The sequence below is a fragment of the Phalacrocorax aristotelis genome, chromosome 5, assembly GCF_949628215.1.
Source record: "Phalacrocorax aristotelis chromosome 5, bGulAri2.1, whole genome shotgun sequence".
Lineage (NCBI taxonomy): Eukaryota > Metazoa > Chordata > Aves > Suliformes > Phalacrocoracidae > Phalacrocorax > Phalacrocorax aristotelis.
Window position 1 is genome coordinate 26,056,855 of NC_134280.1, and position 24,901 is coordinate 26,081,755.

General features: G+C 41.2%; 2 protein-coding genes and 1 long non-coding RNA gene across 39 annotated transcripts in view; 1 reads left to right on the forward strand and 2 right to left on the reverse strand.

Moving 5' to 3' along the window:
- Positions 1-81, reverse strand: part of LOC142057482 (uncharacterized) — a 260,201-nt gene extending 260,120 nt beyond the window's left edge. The window contains exon 1 of the long non-coding RNA XR_012660659.1: positions 1-81. This is a non-coding gene — a long non-coding RNA (uncharacterized LOC142057482).
- On the forward strand, positions 53-22,114 carry HNRNPA3 (heterogeneous nuclear ribonucleoprotein A3). 36 transcript variants are annotated; one of them, XR_012660648.1, is made up of 14 exons: positions 53-152; positions 4,171-4,282; positions 4,752-4,775; positions 8,778-8,900; positions 8,991-9,137; positions 9,218-9,428; positions 9,671-9,760; positions 9,822-9,929; positions 10,015-10,125; positions 11,184-11,330; positions 12,591-12,716; positions 12,804-12,875; positions 15,935-16,009; positions 18,670-22,114. XR_012660648.1 is itself a non-coding variant. In XM_075093554.1 (13 exons), exons 2-12 carry the CDS (start codon positions 4,217-4,219, stop codon positions 12,854-12,856), a joined length of 1,206 nt encoding a protein of 401 aa, XP_074949655.1. In that variant the 5' UTR covers positions 53-152; positions 4,171-4,216; the 3' UTR covers positions 12,857-12,875; positions 15,935-18,645. The 36 variants fall into 36 exon arrangements, 25 of the variants coding, with proteins under 25 accessions (XP_074949655.1, XP_074949666.1, XP_074949679.1 ...); XR_012660649.1 differs by having other exon boundaries at positions 18,725-22,114; XR_012660647.1 differs by lacking the exon at positions 18,670-22,114 and adding an exon at positions 18,330-18,645.
- NFE2L2 (NFE2 like bZIP transcription factor 2) overlaps positions 21,123-24,901 on the reverse strand; it is a 26,495-nt gene continuing 22,716 nt past the window's right edge. For both annotated transcript variants that reach the window (XM_075093552.1, XM_075093551.1), the window contains exon 5: positions 21,123-23,589. In XM_075093552.1, coding sequence (XP_074949653.1) covers positions 22,381-23,589 — 1,209 coding nt within the window. In that variant the 3' untranslated portion in view covers positions 21,123-22,380. The remainder of the gene's footprint in view (positions 23,590-24,901) is intronic.

Here is a 24,901-nt window from a genome sequence, read left to right on the forward strand (position 1 = left end):
GTGACGCGGGGAGGCGGTTCCCGCCCCTGCGCAGCAGTGACGGCTGTGCGGCGGCACCGCCTACTTCACAGCGGGCGGCGGTTAGTGCGCGGGGCCGGCTGCCGGCGCGGGACCGAGGCGGGCGGGAAGGCGCTTCGCTGGAGGCTGGCACGGTTATACCTCATCTTCTTTCACCCCCCAACTCCCTCCTCATCCTCCTTTTCCAATCTCCCGGTGGGGAAGGGGCCGCTCCGCCGAGCGCGGCGCGGGGCTCGCGGTAGGCGGGGGGGAGGGGCGGCGCGACGAGCGCTGAGAAGAAAGCGGTAACGGCCGCTGCGCGCGCGCGACCTGGGCTGCCAGCTCTCCCCTCCCCCTCCCTTCCCGCCCTGTCGCGCTGTGGCTGGAGCCGGCCTTCTCGCCACGTGACGCCCCCTCCGCCCTCCCCCTCGTCTTCCTTTCGGCTCCATATTGATACCGAGGGAGGCGAGCCCGGTCACAAAATGGAGGTAACGGCCCGCCGCGCGGAGGGAGCGGGGCTGGCTGGGCCCAGCGGGGGCGGCAGGGGAGGCGGAGCGGCCCCCTCGGACCCCCTGCGGCAGCCGTTTTAACCCTCCCCGCGTAGGACGCGGCAGCGCTGGGCGCGGCGGGCTGGCGCGGCGCGTAGGGCGCCCATCGCGGTTCCCGCCGCCTCCTTCTGAGCCTTTTCTGCCGCGCTCCTGGCTGCTTTTTCCCTGCGACATGGTGCATTGGCCCACAATGGCGGCCGCTGGCAGGAAGAGAGGGGGTGCGGGAGAAGCTGCGCTTCCGCCGTGCGGCCCCTCGGGCGCGGCGGCTGCGGCCGCCATTTCGCTGCGCTCCACAGCGTGGGCGAGTGCGGGAGGCTTGGCTCTCGCTCTGGGACAGCGTTGTGGGTAGCAGAGTCCTCCTCAGCTATCCTGGAGGACACCGAAATGCTTAGGCGCCTATTTGGGCGAGAGTGGGGAGAGGCGAGTCCCACACATGCGTGTGTCATTGTTCGGTCCTCCCTGGGTGGTCCCCCATGTAAGCTTCCCGGGATAGTGCGCTAGGAATGTTCTTTTCCCACTTATTTTCCTGGGAAGAGGCTTTTAAAGCATTACGGTTGTTTTGTGCCTTGCTCGGCTTCTCGCTGAGGAATGCTGGTACACTTTGCAGCACCTCCCCAATATCCCTCACCCCCTTCCCGAGGGGAGTTAGTACGTGTAGCGAGCCTTTGCTGCCCGGGAGGTGCAGAGCTCTCTCGGAGTTTCCTATTTCCCTTTCTTCACTCCCCCAACCACGCGTGCATAAGAGCCACGACATTCGGTGGCATCCTGCCATGATTCTGGTGAGCAATGCGAAGAAGCAGTCTTGCACAAACCTTGATTCAAAATTTCCTCAACTTGAAGGAAGTCGAGATCAAATGCACACTGGGGCATCATCCACACCGCATGGGAAATACTGTCACGATATCCCTCCTTGCTTTTCCTTCCTCTCTCCTCAAAACCTACGGTTTTTTGCTCAAGTACTTCAAGTAAAGTGTGGGGAGCGAAAATGTTGCAGGGTTTTTGGTTTTGGTTTTTTTTTTTTTAGTTTGACCCCCTTCATTACAGACTGAAACCTTAGAGAATTTAGAACAGAGAAACCATCAGGTCGTCCTAGTTTCTGATCCTTCATTAAAAGCAGAGAAGAAACTGGATCCCTTAGCAAAACAGCTGAAAATAACTTTTCCATATAAGCAATTGTTTTAGCTGCTTCAGGACTGTTGAATAGGTTGACAACTGGGAGGGATAGTGAGTTTAAAGCATTTGAATGTGCTTCAGTAAAGCTTGGAAGCCCGTCACTTAAGTTATTAAGCTAATACCACCTTGGTTTTTTTTTCCCAGCAGACGTTTCTGTTGGCATTGGGAATAAATTACCAACACACTTAGAGCTGAAAAGCTATTATTTTGCTACTTTAACTCTTAGGTTTGGCGCGACGTGCTGTATTTACATTAGGCCCAACTTCAGCTATTTACAAAAAAGACCAATACATCTTCATAGTATTCTCTGAATGGATAGGTGAACGCCAATCTTTAGAATGTTTCACCTCTTATCCTACTTGTGCCTGTAAGAGATACAGTAGCCATTGTAAGTTCCTTTGAGTAACAAGGCATCTCCTAGTGACTTTCTGCTCGTAACTAACAGATTTGTTCTGAGACTGCTTTCAGTTCTGTAGTTCAGTTGCAGTACACAACTGTTTCAATGCTAGTTTAACTCCGCTGATAAAATTTTGTTTTGAATATTTTTATGTAGAGTTGAATATAGTATTTTGTTGATGTTAAGTATAAAAAAGCCAATATTGACAGCTATTTTTAACAACTTCCTATGAGACAAAGCAGGAATAGGGCTGGACGGGGCTGTGTTCCACTTCGGCTGATGGTATGCATCAGCAAGGAGAGACAACTCCTTTTGACCGTTGTGGCCTTCAGAGGCCCTCGTGGCAGAGACCATGTCTGAGAGCTTTATGTTGGCCAGCATGGAGCCTCGTTGGGGAAGGCAGCAGGTGACAGAATCAGAGAGGGATTGCATACTTTTCATTACTTAAAAATTATTTACATAGGCTTTTCCCTTTCCTCCCTAACAATTCCCAAAGTTTTATTTTGCTATACAGCTGCTTTTTAAAATGTCCCTGAATTGTTAATGATCTGTGTCATACGTCCTCTGTATGACTTAAGGAATTGAGCAGCCCAGTTGAAATTCTTAGTATCCTAATACCTCCTAAGTCAAACTGATGTTTGATTTAAAGGATTTCAAGAGCAGGTTTAACACTGTGTAGAGAGGAACTGAAGATAGTAAAATCAAAGTGTTTGTATTATATGAAACCTTTAAAATTGTTAATACATTAAATTGTGCTACTCATGATTTCACAGTTGAGTTTAATTTGAAACTGGTTTTTAACATGGAATTTTTTTCAGAGTGAAAATTATTATTTAATAACAGTACATATTGGTCGTCAGTAGAGACCTGCCTGCCTTTCCCTATCCAGTATTTGCAGGAGTTAAACTTAAAAAAAACAACCAACCAGCAAAACAAAGAAAACCAAACCCAAACAGCAAAATCCCCACTAAAAACCTCAACTCAAACAAAAAACCCACCAAAATATACACCTAATTTTGTAAATATCAATGATGTTAATGCAGCACAAATGTCCGTTCACAGGAACGTTTGATTTAGTTGGCTGTATTCTATTTTGGCTACTGTAATAAAGTTTCAAAAAATATCCAAAGTAGTGATGAACTGTAGCCAAAGATACTAATACAGTGTAGTAAGACAAATTAGGTAACTGAATGATCTTAGGAAACTTGAAATAATAAAGACTAAAGGGAACATGATCCTTTTTGTTTGAACACTTAGGTATGGGTTCATTCACTGAGCTTATCTTGTGAAATACTTTATTTTTGTAGTGATACGTACATAACTAACATTTATTTTGAAAAGTTGGGCATGTAAATAGAAAGTACAGGGTAGTAATCAAATACATCGCTTGGAAGCAAAAGTAATGCAGATGGCTAGTGCTACAGATTGCTGAGAGTCAAGTGTTGTAGTTTCCGATGCTGCAAGAATAGGATCAGTAAAGGGTTCTTGCACTGGTGTTAGTGGAAAATATTTTTCAATACAGAAAACATTTAACACATCCTCTAGTGTTCCAGTTTCCAGTTTTGTAGGCTGCTGGATCACTGGTTACAATAGGTTACACATAATTCTAACAAGCAGTGTTTGCAAAATGTTAAACATTTTTGGATTTAAAAGCTAGAGAAGTAGAATTTTATTTACGTAGAGGGTTTGGTTATCAAAGGTGAAATTTGCCTGCCGTGTAGCATTGTACAATATCAGTTGTGTTCATGATAGTTCTGAAAGACCATAATGGACGTAGGTTGTTTTCTACAGATTTTAGCTCTAGGTTGTACCTAGTTATTCCAAGAGTTGTAAAAAGACCTTTACTAGGATAGCAGATGTTCCCTCTTCAGCTCTTCTCAATCATGAGCAAAAGAGTTTGAGGATTTTAACTCTACCCTTTTAAATACTTTTTTTTTTCTACTTTCACCCCTCTCCTGTTTCCTCCTGTAAAGTCACACCCTTGCGTTGTATCCAAAGAGGGCCCTGCTTCACAGGACTTGGGGTAAGTACTGACTTATCCAACCTGTTTTCTAGGTTTCCTAGATCTAAAAGAAAGGCTGAGTTAGAGTACCCTTCCAAAATGGCTGCTCTTAAGGAAGAGAGAGATGTGGAAGACTACAAGAGGAAAGGAAGACGATCCTCACAGGTGAGAGGACTGCCTTTTTTTATTATTATTATTTTAAGAGTAGCTTTAAGGGGTAAAGATAAACAAAACTTAACCATTTCTATCTGATGTATTAATTCATAGCTTTTTTTCTACCTTCTTCATCCCCATATTAGCAGAGTAACTTTAAATTGCAGTATATTACTTAAAATTTTAAGGGGTGGGGTGTTAAGCATAGTGGGGAAATTTTGCTTTTCTAGTTTTCTGTTATAACAAAACTGATTAAATGTATGTTTGTGATTAAAGTGAGGTGTAATTATTTTTTTAAGAAATTCATGCATCCCCAGAGTGTCAGCAGGAACTTGATACCTTCCTATCTTCAAAGTCCTGTTTTTAGTGGGAATGAAGACAGGTTCTTTTTTTTCTTTTAATAAGAATGGTTGCCTAATAGTCACTGCAAATGAAAGTGAGGCTGTACTAAGTAAAAATAACTGTTTTCTTTTGCTTCTAGCAGAAATACCGTAGACTGAATAAGGTGCGTAGTATAGAGAAGATGTTGGGGCTGTTCTGGGAGGATGGGAGCTAGTTACTTTGGGGCAGGGTGTGGAAATGGGAGGGGGGGAATAAAAAGTCTTGATACCCTTCAGAAAATAAACTCAATGCTAAGATCAGCATCAAGGGTATTAAATATGCTTCTGTAGCTTATAACTGAGACATTTTCTGATTGTTCATTTTTATTCGTTTGCTTTCTAACATTACTTTTCCAGGGTGCCTGAATATTTTAGCTAGTTCAAAGCAACTTTTTCTGGAACGATACGCTACTGTAATGTGGGAGGGCCTGCACACTTGAGCTAAGAACAAACCTTGTCCGAGTTGCATGTATCTGGTAGCATATGGTTATTTTGTATTGAAGTATGGTGTGTAAAGTCCTTCTGGAAGGAATGTTGCAACTGTCTCACTGCTCTTGGACTTTGGATAGAATGTAACTCGGGTTGCTCAGCTGTCTACTTAATAATCTCTTGTAGTTTACAAAAGTAGCTTCGCCAGGGATGTACTTAAAAGCTATTAAGTTTCTAGGAAAAATGTTTCACAGGGAAAGTTGGTGAGGCCCCAGTTGTCTGTAAGCTTTCCCCTTTCAGAAGGCAGTGAAGGATTAAACTGCCTGGAGACAGAGGAGTTTCATCTTACAGGTTTAGCTGCAGATAAACCTGGGTGTGGCACCAGGTATTTTGTGGACACTTGCTGGTGTTCATAGAGGTACACTGCATGGGAGGACTCCACCTGAAAACAGTGCCTTTAGAGAGAAATACCGCAGCTCCAAAAGGCTGATCATTCAAAACCCTTGCCATATGAAAGTTAAGTTTATAGCAAATTCAGAATAGAGGCAGTGTGTATCTGCAGCAACATTTTCAAAAGGTCCTGGGATTTCTGCAAAGATCAGTTTTTCACAGGAATCCCGGGGGGTTGCTACTTGCCATTTTTTTCCTCTTTTCTGGGGGAGGTACAGTTAGACCGTGCTGAGTGTTGGGATTTTAGGTAGGACGTAGGAACCAGTAGTTCGATTTTGATGGCAAGAAAGGGTGAGCAGAGGAGAAGGAACCAGATGCTCCCCCGCAATGCTGGCTTCTCCCTGCCTTCCTCCTGGGCTGCCTCTGCAGACCCGAGCGCTGGGTCCCCCTTACCCGCCCCAGCTCGGGCAAGGGCGGCGGGACCGCGCTGTTACGCGCGCGCGTCCCTGCGCCCCCGAGGCCCCGCCCCTCCGGCTCCATATTGAGGGTGGAGGAGGCGAGATCGCTCACAAAATGGAGGCGGTCGGTGCTGCGCAGAGCTCTGGCGTGAGGGAGGAAGTCACTAGGCAAGGCTGCAAAGAAAGTTCCACGCCTCCTCAGAGCCTATTAATATGTTTGGGAAGTCCTTTAAACTGTTTAGGGGGAGAAATGAAGCCCCTTGCTGGCTACGGGCCGGCAAGGCATTCTTACTGCTCCGCCTCTTCCCCCCCCCCCGACCAAAGGAGCGCTGCAAAATGGCGGGCTGGCCCGCGGTATCAGCTGAGTGGGAGGTAGCCTGCTGATCTTGAAACAGTGGGGTAGTTAGGCTAGGGAGGGAGAGATGTGTTGTGCAAGGATTGCTGCACAGGAAAGGCTGCTATTAAAACTAGCTTGCAGCAGCAGGACTGAGAAACAACGTCTTGTGTGACAGAGGACAGACCCCTGAAAACCCTATAAATGCTTATCCCCAGTGAGAACAAAATGCCTGAAAAACCCCAACTAATTCCCGAAGAAAATGTTGCCATTTATTCCTGTGGAGAGTTCCTGTAACATAGGTGTGTGCTGAGGATAATCACTCTCTGATAGGAGAGAGAAGCTGTGACAGCAATTGTTGTTCCTCCCATATGAGAATGGCTGTTTCTGTGCACATAATAAAAATAGGCAGAAAAGGACTTCACTTTTCCTTTCAGGAGTGACCTGAAGAGTTCTGTAGTCATTCTTTTAAGGTAGAAGCAGTCTGAGTTGCTAACTGAAAACCCTGTAGCCTTGTGGGGTGTCAGAGAACTGTAAAATGTCTGTCCAGTTTCTCCATATATAGGTTTTTGGTTTTGGAGAAGTCTAAACTCTATAGTTTTATATAATAGATTTCCTTTAATATGCATAGGAGAGTTTGAAACATTTAATATTCCCAGCTTTAACATAACCCAGCTAAAAATTAATTAGTGTCAGTCGATTAAAAAAAAAATGCAATTAGTAACAGAAGACAATATTTCACTTAACCTAAAGTAGTTTCTGTATAAGTGGGTATGTTAACCCTGTAAGATTTTAAGTTTATGTATAGTTAAAAGGGAGATTTTTTTCTTATTATACTTCTGTAGTCTAGACTACTTGGAAGACTGTAGAAAAAAAGCTTTACTTTGTAGTCACAGGACTATTGACTGTCAATCATTTATATAATGTTCCTGTAGTAACAAAGTTAGTGCTTTAAATAGAAACTTGTTACTAGGAATGGTGGGGCTCTTTGTCGCTAAGTTTAGCAGGTGTAAGAGCAGGGATCTACTTGCCAGCCAGCTTTTAATAATCTTAGACATTGTTTCCTGTAGTACAACCTGAACATTATAAACCAATATTTTCCTAAAGTGGAATATAATTCAGAAATTCTCTTTTGTTGCCATGTATTGCTTCACAATCTTCATTGCTCTTTAGAGTGGTTGTGTTGCATTCAAGGGGATGTATGCTTTTCTGACCCACCCTAGCACCACCACTCCTTTTATTTAAACTGTGCTAGAGATTAAATACTTCACATTCAGGTTTGAAGAAAGACTTCTACATGTAGAAGTCTGCAGCTGGTTTTACGTAGTTCAGCCCAGGCTAATGCTGCATCTAGTCTAGGTTAACCCACTGCAGCAGAAACAGTGAAGCCTGTTAGGCGTTCATGCTGCAGAATTGAAGTCATACGCAGCATAGCTAGCCAGCACCTTTTTGTGGAGTGTTTTACATGCACAGAAGTACCTGCTTGCTAAATAAGATTTTAATCCAGTTGCTTTTTGTAAGACTTCTCTGTCTTGGGGACGGGAGAAAGTTGTAAAATAATTTTTCATAAACTCCTGTCAGATACACGGGGATATTCCCTGCCTAACTAAAAAAAAATCATGCAACACTGAAAGAGAGCAGAAACACTTATGCACTTGTAAACCCACTTTAATTGTGGTATAGAAAACTGGGCTCTGAAAATTAGCACATTTTTAAATGTGACTGGTTGTATGGTTGATATTGTCAAGAGCTTCAATTAAACTTGTTTGCTTTACAATGCTTGCTAAGATACCAGTCTTATTCCAGTAGTTGTACCCACTACTGGTCATTGATTAGTCATTACTCAAGACTTGTTTTTTTATCTGTAAGACATAAATCCATGTTGCTTCACATTTCAGAGGTATTTCCCATAACACTGGAAACCACATATATACTTCTACTTGCTTGCATGCACTCACCTTCCAAAATTACTATTTTAAGGAATTAAAAATAAATTTATTCAAAATGCATAAAAATAACCTGTCAGAATGGATATCACAAAAGACTAGACACTCAGTTTTGACAATAACCTTTTTTCTTCTACACTGTGTTCTTAAACTTTTTTTAGTTCCTCATGATTATGCTTCATAAAGTGTTAGAACTTCCCTTTATCTAGCAGTGCTTCATTGCTAATCCCTACAGAGCAATATGCAACTCGAACATCAGATAGAGGCATAAAGTGAATGCACTTCCATGGGGGCGGGGAACAATCAAATTATTTAGTATATTGAAATCTCTTTACTGGTGTTTGCATTTGAGAACTCTTAAGTTGTTAGTTAGTTAGTGTTTTAATTAAAATCACACCTCATTAAGTGTTTACTATGCTGCTGTCTAAACCCATTAGAAGTCATTGTTCTTATGTAAATGTATTCCACTGATTTGTAGTTATAATGTGCACATATAATTTTTAGTAATTCTGTGAAATTTTAGCTCTGTGGTTTGTATTCAAAATGTATTGTTGTTTTTTGATTTTGCAGGGCCATGAGCCAAAGGAGCCGGAGCAGTTGAGAAAGCTGTTCATTGGAGGTCTGAGCTTTGAAACAACAGATGATAGCTTGAGAGAGCACTTTGAAAAATGGGGCACACTTACAGACTGTGTGGTAAGGTGTCAAACATTAGTTTCTGCTTTTGAAAGGGTATAGGTACTGAATCTAGTGCAGAAATTCAGAGGATCCCCAATGTTTTTGCAGGTGATGAGAGACCCACAAACAAAACGTTCCAGAGGTTTCGGCTTTGTGACTTACTCTTGTGTGGAGGAGGTGGATGCTGCCATGAGTGCTCGACCTCATAAGGTTGATGGACGAGTGGTTGAACCAAAGAGAGCAGTTTCAAGGGAGGTAAGTTAGTGTTTCAGTTAACCTTATTTCCTAATCTCTGTAATAATTAAAAACACTGAATGTCATTTTTGGTGTTGTAGGATTCTGTAAAGCCTGGGGCGCATCTCACAGTAAAGAAAATATTTGTTGGTGGAATTAAAGAAGATACCGAAGAATATAACTTAAGGGAGTACTTTGAAAAATATGGCAAAATTGAAACCATAGAAGTCATGGAAGACAGACAAAGCGGAAAGAAAAGAGGCTTCGCTTTTGTAACTTTTGATGATCATGATACCGTTGATAAAATTGTTGGTATGTAACTCTTTAATGAGAAATGACTTATGGGATAAAAGTGTAACATTAGATTTCAGAACAGCAGTGCAATGTAAGATGTTGTCATAATCAATTGCTCGTTTATTGTAAGAGATGGGGTAGGTTTAATGTTACTTTTAAAAGTGTGGTCGTGCCTTACAGTAGCTTTCTATGGGAGTTTTTCAGCATATTGCTTTCAGTGATTTGATTTTCTAACTCTGCTATTTCACAACTTTCTCTAGTTCAGAAATATCATACTATAAATGGACATAACTGTGAAGTGAAAAAAGCACTCTCAAAACAAGAGATGCAGACTGCTAGCTCACAGAGAGGTGAGTTTGGAGTTGCGCATGGTTATTTTATGCAACTGGCTTTCAATTAATGTAATTAAAGTAAAATATTTTGTAGGTCGTGGGGGTGGCTCAGGCAACTTCATGGGTCGTGGAAACTTCGGAGGCGGTGGAGGGAACTTTGGCCGAGGAGGAAACTTTGGTGGAAGAGGTAAATGACTGGAATGTTTATATAGAATGTTATTTCTATTTTTTTCCTGTGTCAGTTGGCTTAAACACTTAACACATGTGTTCAGGAAAATATTCTCATCTGTTTTGTGTTCCAGGAGGCTATGGGGGTGGTGGTGGCGGTGGTGGGAGCAGAGGAAGCTTTGGGGGTGGTGACGGATACAATGGATTTGGTGATGGTAAGTGTATTGTTCACTCTTCCCCCCTCAACATTATAACTGGCTGTAAGTCTTGTCTTCACCTTGGAAACAAGTGTACTTTGGTGATAGTTTTCTACATTGTAGAGGTGTGAAGAGTTAAAGGGTTTTCCCCACAAAATGATGGGTAGAAAAAAAAAGTACTACTCTGTATTTACCCTTTAAATAACCTCATGCCATGAGGTCATAGAGCAGCTGTTTATGGTTATTGAGAACTAAATGAAGATTCTGGTGTCAGTTGAGACAGCTAAAACTGAATTAAAGCAGTGACCAGCTAACATACCAGAAATATTTTCAATCAAGTGGGAGACTTTTCATGGCTCAATAGTATCTTCTTCATTCAATTTTGGATGAGTATCCAAAATGCATTTGAGGACAACTGTGGAAATTACCACTGCAGAAGTAGCTTTGGGGGGGGGAGGGTGGGAAACGAGGGAAGTAGCATGTAGTTACTTATGTCCTGATTTTAAAGCAGTTATATGTAGTGATGGTGAGTTCTTTGGAACTATTTCCTAGTTCAGAACTACTCCATCAAAATGTTGGAGACCACATCATCATCTGGAATACTAAGTCTTTCAGATGTGCTTCATGTGACTAGAAACAAAGAATGTCCAGTAGCTTTGACACGTGTAAATAAAGCTGTACATCTAGATAAAAACTGTAAACTAGAATTCTTCTGAGGGCTTTGCCTACTGAGTCATTTCAGTTCAGAGGAGTGAAGAGGATGATAGACAGTACTGACAAAGCCATTTATGTAAAGAGGCAGTTATGACATGTAATGGGTGGTGATGGTAGCAGCATGTCTATGTGTTCTTGTGAGCCAGAATAAACTTCTAAGTATCGTGCTTCAAAGGTATACGTGAACGAATGGGGTACTTCTTGTTCGGACTAAATGGTTTAGATAAAATGTAATATCGGGAAAACACTGTGGAACATTTTTACTGTGTGTATTTGTTGTGGGGTTTTTCTGTTAAATAGACCTTTTCTTACTATTATTTAACTTGGGTGTGTTTAGTTTAACTCCTTTCTTTTATTCAAAGGTGGCAACTATGGAGGTGGTCCTGGCTATGGCAGCAGAGGAGGTTATGGTGGTGGTGGAGGACCAGGATATGGAAACCCAGGTGGTGGATATGGAGGTGGAGGAGGAGGATATGATGGCTACAATGAAGGTGGAAATTTTGGTGGTGGTAAGATGCCAGCTTTAATTAGACACTTTTTTTTTTTTTAGGCAGGACTGAGTTGTACGATGCCCAAAGTATGATACTGCATAAAAGGAGTTGAACAATTAGGTCTTAATGCAGAATTGCACATTACATAAGGGAAGTTATTTTTCTCTGGATCAGCTTTGATACACTATACAACATTGGTCTGCCTAGGACTTGTTTTTCAAAAAGCAGCAGCTATAAATCTGTGTGTGAAGGCAGAGTAGGAGAATTCTTAAACTTCTGACCATTTGAAGTACTATTGCTGTCAGATACCAGTTCACATCACGTAGATCACGTACTCCTTGGTGAGGACTGTATGTCTAAGTTTCTATAAGCTTTTTTTCTTATTTGCCTGTGAAATGAGCTACTCCAGTTACTTCTATAGAAGCAATTCTTTTGCCAGTTACACGTTTCATTAGACTAACTGGAAATTGCATAATTATAATACACTAGTTAGGGCTGTAAAAAAGTAAAGCTTTGAGTATATTTAAAATCTGTGTTAATATCTAACCAAATACAGCTAGCTATGTCATGTCATATGATCAGTTTAGCTGTGTTCTACATTGTCAGTATTAATTTACCTGCAAGGATTTCTGAATGATAAAGTGAATTTTTAAATCTGGGGTAACTTCTATAGGAGCCTTAAGTAATAGACAGGATGTTTCTGGGAAGGGTATCCCACAAATACAAAACCAGCTTAGGTGCTATACTAGAATTGTTGGAGAAGGAACAGTAAGAACTTGCAGGACCTAGTGCAAGTTTGGGGAGTTAAGCAGCAAAATCTGCTGCATACTTTGTCTGCTCTGATGTGTATACGCAGCATGTCTGTTACAGTTCTGCTCCTTTTTAGAGCAAATAAATTGTGTGTAACTTACATTATTGTCAGACATGCAAAGTGGCAGGCAGTGGAAAATGGCAGTGAAACCCACGGGCTCTTCTGAGTTTGGAGGCCTTAAATTTGGCCTTGTGTGTTAACTTCAAATTGCCTGCTCAAACCTGTATCAATGATGTAGCCTGATGATTTTCATCACCAGTGAAATACCAGTTTTGCATCTTCAAAGTGCTAAGGGACTTCTCTCATTTGTGCATGGCGAGTAGAGGTAGCATGCAAAGTACTTGCAATTCTATTTTAAAGTGCTTTAAACAATTATAATTTACATTTGTGCTGGCTCTCACAATTAGGCAAGCTTCATGTCCTCGGTGTTGAACAGAAGTGGCTTTATAAATCTGCATTTGTTTCAGGTAATTATGGTGGAAGTGGAAACTATAATGATTTTGGCAATTACAGTGGACAACAGCAGTCTAACTATGGTCCCATGAAAGGTGGTGGCAGCTTTGGTGGCAGAAGTTCAGGCAGTCCCTATGGTGGTAAATACAATTTTGAACGGCAAATATTTTTTTGGTTTAAAAGTCGTTGTGGTTGTTGTGTTTCAATACACACCCTGTCTTTTGTAGGTGGTTATGGATCTGGAAGTGGAAGTGGGGGCTATGGTGGTAGAAGATTCTAAAAATGCTACCAGAAAAAGGGTAGGTGTCATGCATATTTTTAATGATGATTAATAATGTACAACTGTTCACTGAGAGTAATAATTTTCTTATCCTGTATTCAACAGGCTACAGTTCTTAGCAGGAGAGAGAGCGAGGAGTTGTCAGGAAAGCTGCAGGTTACTTTGAGACAGTCGTCCCAAATGCATTAGAGGAACTGTAAAATCTGCCACAGAAGGAACGATGATCCATAGTCAGAAAAGTTACTGCAGCTTAAACAGGAAACCCTTCTTGTTCAGGACTGTCATAGCCACAGTTTGCAAAAAGTGCAGCTATTGATTAATGCAATGTAGTGTCGATTAGATGTACATTCCTGAGGTCTTTATCTGTTGTAGCTTTGTCTTTCTTTTTTCTTTTTATTTTCCCATTACATCAGGTATATTGCCCTGTAAATTGTGGTAGTGGTACCAGGAATAAACAAATTAAGGAATTTTTAACTTTTCAATATTTGTGTAGTTCAGTTTTTCCACATTTAGTACAGAGAACTCTATAACAGAAATAAAATGTAGTTTAGGGTGTTTCCTTGTTAGTTAATAGAGAGGATTAATGCATTTCTCAATTACTATTTTGTATTAATTTAAAGTTAACAATAGAAACACCTATTGATTTGCAGTCTTAAGGGGTCTAGTCTCAGTGTATATATGTAACTGTCATTGACATGAGTTACATAGGCATACAGAGGGAGAACATCTGTATGTTGCATTATAGTTTGTTTAGATGTATAACTAGGATTGAGTTACTCAAATTAGTGTTTGTGAATTATAGAACTAAGCTTTACCTTAATGAAAATTTCAAATTACTTTTTGGTTTGTGCATATTTTTTTAATTTGTAGTTCTGTATTAGTACTAGCGCTTCAAGAAAATAAGGCATGATAAATATTTTAACAAGACCAACTTTAGACACATGAAAGCTGTCTCCCGTCTCATTTGAGATGTATAAGGGATAACTGCAGTCGCTTAAGTCTTGGGTGAAGAGAAAAAAGAAACTTGCTTTTTACCTTTATATTTATTGTACTTCCCGAGAAGTTAAGGTGGGGGGGAAATCAAGTGCCTGTTTCCTTGGGATATACAATGATTCTGTTTCAATAAAACTATACTTTGGGGAGGGCGGCTTGGAATTTTCATCCCTTTCCTTTGTCCCCATTTCCCTCTCCCTCGCACCAGACTGCGCTGTTTCAATTAAACAAGGCGTCATAGTGAGAGTAATAGGTATGTTCCTCAATAACTTAATGGCTATATACTTTCTTGCATGCACCCTAGGCAATTTTCTGGACACATTCTTCTGACTGGGAGCCAAGGGTAGCGCAGGTGTAATCACTGACAGTCCCAGGTAACGCGTTCCAAAAGCCCGTTCACGATGGGCTTTAAGTAGTATAGTTTCTAAGCTTTTTCCCTTGTGAATGTCTACACTCAGCTGAGAGCTTGAAGATAAAGCCAAACACGACCTAGTTGTATTTTACTGACTAGAAACACTTCCCACAACATAGAACGGTACAGTCTCGAGCTTCCACAGGTAGAACGATAGTGTGTTACGATTTGGTTTGATGCACTGGAGTAGCAAATCTTATCAGCACATATGGCTAGAAAGTGTACTTAATTCTCACTTGAGACCCCCAAATTAAGGCACTACAGTCTGTCCTTTGCTCAGCTGATGCAAATTCTCTCTCGACTGTTGCCAGGACAGTGCTTTCTCTCAATTCAGATTCAGAGGAGTAGGGGCCCAGTCAATAGAAGAAATACTCAGACACTTGGCAATATGGTATTGGAATTACTCACACCTGTTTCACTTCTGGGTCAATGTGCAGTATAAGGTAAATGCGATTCCAGTGTAGGAATGAATCTGCAAAGATGTATGAAATGGCTCAAGGCATAATCAGTCATATTAATAATGAATTAAAATTTTAAGAAGTAGTAGAAAAATGAGTGTGTTGTTTGAAAAAAAAAATTAAACTATGTTATTTTAAACGCTGTTATTGGAGTGTATTTAGACCACAGTACACTAAAAGAAGGAACCGATGTCAAGATGGTAGCCTCCAAACTGGATTTCAAAGTCTGCTTATTCTTTTCTGTGGAGTTCTAAAATATCTCTAAAGTTAAAGCAAGAATGGGTGATTTAGTGAACGCTTCTGTTGTTGTACATATTAATTTGGGCTTGGGGTGGCGGGGAGGCTGTATTTCAATAAAGGCATTTTATAAACAACCCATTTGGAGTTTGAAAACATTGGAAACTAAACCACAACTCACTAGGGAGTGAGCCACCTAACTACCGACTTGTTTTGCACGTTACTACGCCTAGAAGACTTGTAGACTTGTACTTGGGGCCTGCACCTGATTGCAGGGGCAACTGGAGGATGGGGTTGATGTCCCTTCTGACAATTGATCTGCTATTTCTAAATTTTTTTAGAATGTATTGACAGTGTTCTTTTTAACAGGGCCTCTTGTAGCTGTACTGTGACAACAATGTTAACTTTGAAAAATAGTGTCGTAATAAACTTTATGAACAAGATCTGTATGCAGCCTTTTAAGAGATGGATGTAAGTGACGGCTTTGTAGGCGGGCGGGGTAGCTTAGCTGTCGTTTGTGATGTGGAAAAGCGTAAGGACAGTGATTAACCAGCCTTAAAGAACCTAGGACGTACTTCTGTGATCCATACTTTGCTAAGGAGACAGGACTTCAGCAGCCTATTGTGTATGGAGAAGTCAGCATAATTAAAGAATGACAAGGCAGCAGGAGCAACAGCTTCAACTTCCAGAAAAGTGAAGGCATAAGATACTGTGCTGATAGTGAGCAGCTTTCCAAAGGCTAGTTAAATCTGCTTATCACAGCTGAAATATCGAAGAAAGTCTAGCAAGAGTTCTTCACCTTTTGGAACCTCCTTGAGTGATAGCTACTTGAGTTGACTCAAAATCAATAGGTCTAGCGTTTAGACCTGAAAGGAAGGGCAATGAGCATAGGTAAGGTTTGCCTTTAAATTTTTCATGAATTAAAAAGAGTAGCGGGAGGTTTTTAAACAAGGTAAGAGTAATTTCTTTAATTTTCAGGTTGAATGAGAAGCTGCTGCTTGACAAAATGGGGAATGTCTTGCACATCCTCTTCAGTTGAAGGTTTCTGACTGGGTAAGATTTGTAGTGTATAGTAAACCACTTGTTTAACCCTTGTTTCCTTCTAGGCTTTCCTTTGCCAGCCTTTTAATGTCAAGGAAAGCCTTAAGTGCTAAGGAGCAAGTATTCCAGCATATGTCATCCAGCGCTGCCTGCTCTGGATGAGGCTTGCTTGCTGGCATAATTGCTATTGAAGAATCTTCTGTTCCTGGCAGGTACAAAATTGCTGTGTGTCTGAGATCAACAAGGCAGAAATGATAAATGTGTTGAAATATGTGCTCTGGTTTCCCTGGGGGGTGTGCCGTGGGGGTTTTGAGAAATTGTTCGGTGCCTTGTGATAGAAAGAGACACCTTACAGGAGCCCAGAAAGGCGAGGACACAGAAGCGGGTCGTCACGGTTCTCGGCAGTGTCTGATGCGCTGCTGCTGCAGTAATTCTGGGAAGGCACTTTGCCTTGGCCAGAGCAGTGGTTTCCCTCCTAATAAATTAGTCTTGGCTTTCCAGGTGGGTTTCTATTTATCTCCAAATCAAAGAGTTCCCTTTCAGATTTTTGGTGCTTTCAGGCAGGGTAGTTCAGGGGAGGCCAATACTGTCACGTGACACCTGGCTGAAAGCACAACTGCATTTATACAGATGAATGGTGATGAAAGAACTCTTCATGGAATCTGCTTTTGTGCACGCTGGTTCTTAACTCTTGGAACATGTATTCCCTTTTCTGCATCTTCGATTGTTCTGGGCTTGGGATATTTTTAACTCCTTTTATATGGTGGTCTAGTACCTATTTAAACTTAACACATTTCTGAGCCTGTGCGTTATTTTCAGTGAAGTGGATTTCTGTTTTAGCATTGGTTATGCTTCAGTTACTCAGAAAATAGTCAAATGGAACCCCTGCATCTCAGTTTAACCCAGGGCTTAGGCGTGTTCACAGACTTATTCAAGCATTTAAACTTGTTTACCTGCTGTCTGCAAACATCCAGAAAGCAAACTCTTGATGCTTAACGTACAATTAAAAGTTAGCTTGGAAGTGATTTACAATGGCAATGTTGAGATTTTTCATACCTTCAGGAGCTACTTAACGGAGATCTCACAATGACTGTATTTTTAGAAAATGCTGGCAAATGTTTTTGGCTGGCCAAGGGTGAGCCAAAATTTAAAACTTCTGCAGTAAGGTCAGGGTCTCTCCACAGTGCAGCGTGGTAGCCAGCATGTTGCTGAGGTGACATGCTTGCTTCCTAACACCTAGAGGTGGAAAACCTTTGCTTTTCCTCTGCTAGGCAGAGTTGCTCTTGTGAGCTCACCCAGGCATCTGTACGTAGCAACACATAACGGGGCGAAGCGTTAGTGTGCCTTAGGATAGCACTCGGCTGAGGGCAAACGCTTTTGTACTTCGGGGGAGGGGGAACCTTCCAATTTTTTAACAGCAAAATCTTGAAAATGTTTTATCAAAAGTAAGTTTTAACAAAAACTCTTTCTAGTTTGCTCCCTGTTACTAGGCCTGCATATAGAGCAAAGCTCTACCTTAACGTTAGAGGATTCCACATTGTTGCAGGCTTGTTCTGTGCTCTGGAGGGGTCTTTTTGCACCACGTATAGAACCACATGTTCGCTGCTACAATTATTTTCACACTTGAATTTACAACACTCTTGTTAGACTAATTTGCTTAATTTCAATTATTCATACCCCAATTTGTTCAGAAAGAAGCCTTGTCAAAGATAAACGCATCCTTACGGAGTACTTGGCCAAGTGTATCTTTGGCCAAGAGGCACTTCCAAGAGTTAAGAATATTGTTTCACAGCTACATTTTGCTGTAGTGGCTGCTATTGAAAATAGCAGCTGTAAATGTAGGTGGAGATGTAAAAATGTGAAGTTAACGAAGCGTTGGTCCCTAAGCTGCAGTTCTACAGAAGTTTGTTTGATACCTTATACCTGTGCGTTAATCTAAAAGCCAACGGTACTTCCAGGTAGTAAAAATGTATTTCCCGAAAAGGGGCCCAGGGCTGGTGCAGGTGTGGTAAGTGTTTTGTTGTTACAGAGCGCTGAAATTCAACACAGCGCCCTAACTGATATTCTTTAAATATTTAAGTCGGGAAGGGGAATGCTCCTACTCTTTCAAGCATTGACTGTGTGATGTACTGACTTGCTGTCTTTGGTTCCTGTGTTTAAGACGTTAAGATGTTTTCATATACTGTCTGCGCTGCGGTGGAATATTCACTGATTGGTCTGTGGTCTCTGACGAGTGTTTGTATCTTAAATTGTGTGGAGCATGAAAAATCTTCGATATCTCTACAATTCAGATATCTGATGGTTGATTCTTTTTCTGCTGTGGGTGCTACAGGTTGACATCTCTAGCTAAGATTAGCTTTATCCTGAACTAAAGTAATCCAAGTATCTCCGTAGAAGAAAAATGGCCTTCATGTAGAAGATAATATCGCAAGATTGGAAACAGAATAATATGTTGTAATAACTGGCAAAGACTTCAAGAGCAATGGTGCTAGTGTGCTGAAATCTTAGAACTTGTGGTTAAACAAGTTTAAAAATAGCATGGAAATTAAAACATTTCAGTATAGTCCATAATGGATTGAAATTTGTTAAAATATTTCAATTTTGTATCAGAATAAAGTGTACATTGTCAAATGACTTACAATCTAAAATGTGTTGCCATGACCTTTTTTTAGCGCTGTGAGGAACACAAAGTGGTCTTTAATTATTGCAACACATTGTGAGTTACAGGATCATCTTTTCACCGTGGGACTGCAAGTCAGAAACCCTTGGTTCAGCCCAGCTCCTCCACTTCACTTTTAATAGCTTGAAAACTGAATGTTTTAATCAAGAAATAAATGGTCTCCATGTGGAGCCTTGTCAGTGCAAGAGGTCAGCATTGTGATGCATCAGACTTGGCAATGTCACTAGTCACTCTCAGGCTTGGGAACATACTCTGTACCTCAGTAACAATAATAAAATGAAGGATAGAGTTTGTGATCTGATGTTTTCACACATACAAACTAACGCAACGTGGAGTGTTTTTTTCCCTTAGCGATGTTGGGCGTTTGCATGCGAGTACAACATTCACTGTGTTCGTGGTGTGAAAAATACTGGTTTAAACTGAATGCATGTTGTCATGGTCCAAGTTACTGCAGCCTGATTCTTTGCCTGCTGGAATTCGAGGCTTCTGCATTAACTGCAGGCAGTTTGTTGTTGCTCTTTTTCATCTTTGCAATGGAATAAGTATCCCTGTATTAGGTGTTAGACCTGGGGGTAGTACAAATACAACAGCCCCTGCAAAGGCTGTATGAATGCTGTTTGCCTTCAGCTGTTTATATAGCCTATGTGTAATTAAGCATTTATATTACAGTTAGAACGTTTTTCTCTGTAAGCCTGACGTTTGATAGCCTAGTTAGCGGTAGGGGGGAACCCAGGAGCTCTTCCTCTTCAGGTTCTCTGTGCTTTGCCATCAGACCTGCCGGTGTATTAGAGCTACCGTGTGCTGGTTTTGAAAGACTGTCCAGGGCCGTTGCTCAGTGTGCTTCCTCCTTAATGCTGCTTTTGCTCTGAAATTGCCATCCTTAAATATAGATTAGATCCCCTTGCTGTAAATGGCAGCAGTCTCTCACATTCCCCCAGTGGTCACCTAGGCTTGGCAGTGGTGAGGGGTGTTTTCCCTCCTGGGCAGTACTGGTGGCAAAGTCAATAGGGGCACATTTGAATAACAGCAGCAAGAAAATATCCCTCCCTGCTGCAGTATCTTTGATTTAGTTTAGCTGGCTGCTCATTGGCTGGAGCAAATACACCTGCTTCGCCCAGCAAACGCAGCCTCTAGGTTTTTAACTGTTGGTATTGACCATTTGCTCCAATAAGAGGAGTGTTGCGCTTGGAGTATGTCATGGACTGTGCAGTGGGATGGGCTGACATGCCCTTAGCGAGGAAGAAGGTCAGTATAAACAAGGTAAGCGGCCTCAAAGGGTGAGTTGGGTCACCTGGATTTACGTTTCCCAAGGTCTTCTGCAAAAACACAAGCGTTACTATCTGATGTAACGGGCAGGGTTCCTAGCACTTCCGGGGATGTTGGAAAACTCTTTTTTCCCCTAACTTTGCTGTATCCGCTGCCTCATTTTGTAGGGTAGGACCTCACAGCAAGTAACACAGTATGAGGAGTTGTGTATGAAGCTGTTACTTTTCCAGGGTTGGAACATCTGATAGGCCCAGGTTTACGTACCAAAGACTTTCTTCTGGTACTGGCACTTGGCCATTACACTTGCCTTTTAAAGAGGATATCGTCTACAGGATCACGGTTCCTGGCATTGCACTGCCCTGGAGCACAACTACCTTCCTGGTGAAACTGTTATCTCTCTGCTTTCCTGCCCCTGCTCTTCTCTGGTTAGCTATGGGTGCGCTGCAGATGGGGAAGGCAGAGAAAGAGTTTGTACCAGGTACTAGAGAGGCCTCTGCTATTCAGAATCAGTAAATGAGCTAACAGGAAGATGAATGACATGGATTAGAAATAAAAAATTATTTGTGAAGAGTTGTGCCCAGCTGGACAATAAAATGGTGTCTGAAATTGTGTGCATACAGGGAAAAGCAAAACCAGTACCTACATAATTGTAGGCTCTAAGGTAGTTCAGGTGAGAGGGCTCAGCGTCACTGGGGTGTTGTATGGAAGCAGCAAACAGAACAGTCAAATGCAGAAGCCCTTCCACAGCATCCTGTGACACAATAATAGTCACCAGAACTATGGCTTTCCCTACTGCCTCAGCTTTGGGGTTTGTTGTGTTTTTTTTTTAAGGACACTAAGAAGATCCATAAAAAGTGATATAGTACAGAAGTGGGGTTATGATAATCTAACATTGTTCCTTTGGTTTTCATGGCCAGTTACGACAGGAAATGGTTTCTGCTGGATATGCAACTCCAGCACAGCTAAAACATTTGGGAAATAAAACCCTCAAGACTGCATTCACCAACAACTGTATCATTTTATTTAGCGTTCCTCTGACTTTGAGTATTGAGCTAATGGAAGGCTGGTTTCCTAATCTGATGCCCCTCTTTATAGGAAAAGGGTTTAACTTTATTAAACATCTACCCTTTTTCAGTAACTCCAGTTCCTTCTTTAAAAAAAACCAACCATACCATAAGGTCTTGCAAAACAATGGTGTTTATTATACTATATGAAATTATGCATAATATGGTAATAGACCAAATATTCCTAAAATGACATAGAAAAATCAGTGGCAGAAAAACACATTTCAGATTACAAATGCCTTTTAGAAGTTTCATAGGGAAAATGAAGGAATAAGATATGTTTTTAATGCATATTTCAAATTACACATTTTCCATATTCAAAAAATCCACACTGATCAAGTACACTGAGTCCAGTTGAAAAATAAACCAATGCTATATATTGCCCAATTTTTATTCTCTTATAAATCACAGTGCTTTTCAGTTAATTCAGCACAGGTTCCAAACTGTGCAGTTGGCGGGCAGTCGGTATGCCTTCTTCCGTAAGCTCCAAAATAATAGCAGTGACAAACGATGGTCACTGATCAGAGTCGGAGACACAGGGTGTGTTTCTAGACCAATTACTCAAAAGTGTACAGAATTTTTAGTTGGAAAATGCATAATGCTGACAGTGTTGAATTAAGAGATTTTACATGCCTTTGGAGGAAAGACCTCATCATAAATTTAAGTAGTGTTCAAAGAGCAAAACAAAAATTATGTAAACTTAGCATAGACTCGAACCTTTACTTTGTGTTACACAGTCCTTCCAAACAGCAGTTAACATCACACTGAACAGACGTTAGTAACACTGCCAATGCTGCGTGATACATCCTGGGTATTTAAGCATATTTGTTACATTAACACTTAAAATGTTAATGAACTGATAAATCGAAATCAAACATTAAGTATCAACCTTCATACTAAATTAAAATATCTTAAATATGAAGCAAGTATAAATGTGTAAGAAATGGGAAACAAACACTACTGCATATTTATAAAAAAATCAGAAGCCATACTGTTCGTCTTGCAAGAAATATTTCAAAGGCTAAAATCATTTTTATATATATCTCAAATCTATGAATATAACAAGAGATAGGAACAGTATATAAATATGGTATCTTTAAATATTTACATGTATGTGGAAACTAGTCAAAGTGGTGATCTAAGAAGGAAACATCTGTTATAAAAGTGAGATTACAAATTTTGCATACATCCATCTGCATTACACTATTTTAAACCTGCATCTTCCATAAACTAATTATGAACTTTAAAATTATCATTGCATAGTATTACTTGGAAAATATTACCTAATTCTGCATTCCACCTCATAGTAAAAACTATCAGGATAACGATACAAAAATAACAGCTCGGACAACAGTAGCCAGCTGTGCCGCCCTTCAAAGTTTAGGCTCCGACTTCTTGCTTTTAGGAACAAGGAAGACATTGCCGTCTCTAGTTTGCTGCAGCGAATATTCACTAGGAGAGTAAGACTTCCCATCTTCGTCACGTAGCATGCTGAAGACCTCAAGGTACAAGGTGGTTAGTTGCTTTTTCATTTGCCGAAGGCTTTTGTCATGCTCTCCTTTTTCCTTCAGCAATTTCTCTTTCTCATCTTTTAGGTTACTCAAGTCTTGCTCCAGTTCCACTATATTTTCCAGTTTTCTCTTACGGCAATTTTGAGCAGCCACTTTGTTTTTGCCTCTCCTGCGTATATCTCGAATCAGTGCAACCTGGGCTTCACTGAACTGCTCCTTAGACATCATTTCATTGAAGTCATCAACAGGGAGATTGATTATTTTTTCAACAGGAAAAGGGATCTGCAGAGCTTTTGCTCTTTGCTCATCTCTTGTGAGATGAGTTTCAAGGCAGCCTGAAGGTTTATCTTTTGTGAACAGAGCTTTGGGGTGGCCTGGACCGGCAGGGGGTTCTTTCTTTGGTGTGTTTGTACACTGCAAACTAGGTGTTTGAGTGCTTGGCCCCACGGAGGAAAGCACTTGGTCCTGGAACTGCAGGGAGTATACGCTAGCATTGCTCTGCGGCACGCTTCCAGGAGCGCTATCCAGGTCTTCCATTTCAGAATCGCTACAACCGAGAGTCTTATCTCCATAGACAGATGATTCAACAGAGTGTTCAGGCGATGCTACACTAGAACTTGCATTCAACGAAATCCCAGAGTCAGAATCATTACATTCTGGTATGGTTCCTGAGTGGTTGCCATTAAAAGCTTTACACAGTGAGAAATCAGAAAGATCAATAGGTTCACTTAGAATTTCCGCAAGTGATTGACTGATAGTGTTTGTCGTTGCTGTGTCACTGTTTGCCTTTGTGTCAATAAAGGTGGTGTAGAAATCCTCACAGAAATCAGAGTTTGAAGGGGACATGTCATTTAAAGAGCTCACACTCAGCTGGCTGGTGTCTTCTGGTGGCAAAATGCTGGAAAAGGGGCCCTCGATACCATCCAGGAAATCAGGACCGCAGTTAACATCTTTTCTCATGACGGGTAACGAGCTGTAGTAATTGTAGCTGTTGTGCATCTCTGATGGCTTGGTTTCAGGGCTCGTGATCGTGCTTACCTCAGCCAGGTTATCATTTTCAATGTTAAGACACTACATGGGAAAGGCAAGAGAGAAGTTGAGCAATGCATCTCCAACTGATAAAACCTTTTTCTCTAACCCACAAACAATAAATATTTTAGCAGTGAACACACACATAAAATGGGTATTACAGCACTGCTGTGACCTAGATGACTACAACACGCTCTTACTACAGGGAGTAAATCTAGGAAGACCAGATACCTAAGCAAGAGTATGAAGCAACTTGTTCTGGACAAAGCTATTTAGATGACAAGAGCAGAGCCTCTCCAGCTCATAGCAAGATGCTGAAGAGACCCATTCCGCCACTATACGGAAGCTGCGCAGAGCCCTCCTGTTCTGGTAAATTACTAGTGGGGATCCTGGAGCTGCCAGGCCTGCACTTCTCACAGGCATCACTGCTTGGAACAGCACGAGTACAGCAAATGTAAAATTACTGAATGAGCCTTAACACATTAGACATTACTAGCAAACCATTACTTTTCACACTCAATTTCATGTTATATCATAGATTTCTTTTCGTCAAAAAAGAAGATTCCTTTAGGACTTACTGAATGAAGCAGGTATTCGGTGCAGTAAAATGTAATTCTCAGTGAAGTAAAGAGAGTACCAACATGAAGCCTTGCAAACCTTAACTCACCCCACATACTTTTAGTTAAGGTGGCTAACATCAGTGTGAGTGTCGACGACTGTTACGCTGATGGGCTTTCATTGGCTACAAGACCAATGTTCTTTCTAACAGGGTGGCAGTTTCTTAACTGAAACTGAAATAAGTGTGCCTGCTGTCCCCAAAGAATTGGGCAATTACCAAAATGATTCTGTTTCTCTTAAGGGACCACACACTGATTATTTAACCAGAGCTTGTTCAAGGCTTAAGCAAAGGTTTTGAATGTGAGAGCTCTTTTTTCCCTTTTCTTCAAAGATAATTTCATAAAAGGTGATGCCCTCAATTTAATTATCACACTTTTCAGAAGATTATTCAATTACTATTCAGAATTACTGCAACAGATAATTCTGGTTTGGTGCTTAATGTATTTTCAGCACTACTGCTGCCTCTTCACAGCCAGTTGCCCTTCTTACTTATGCGAGGCTTTTAAGCCTACCACAGCAGTAAGATTAAAAGTAGGAGAATTTTGAAAAATATAAAAAGACGAAGGGAAAATGTGGAGCAGCAGGAAAAACAGTCGTTCCTGCAAACGACTTTTTTTCTTTTTTAAAAAACCATGATTTGGATCTACAGGCATTCCACTGAGCATTCATCTCTTGTGGTAACAGCCTAAAGTAGAGCAGCATCATGCTGAAGCATGATGACATTCTACAGTAATAT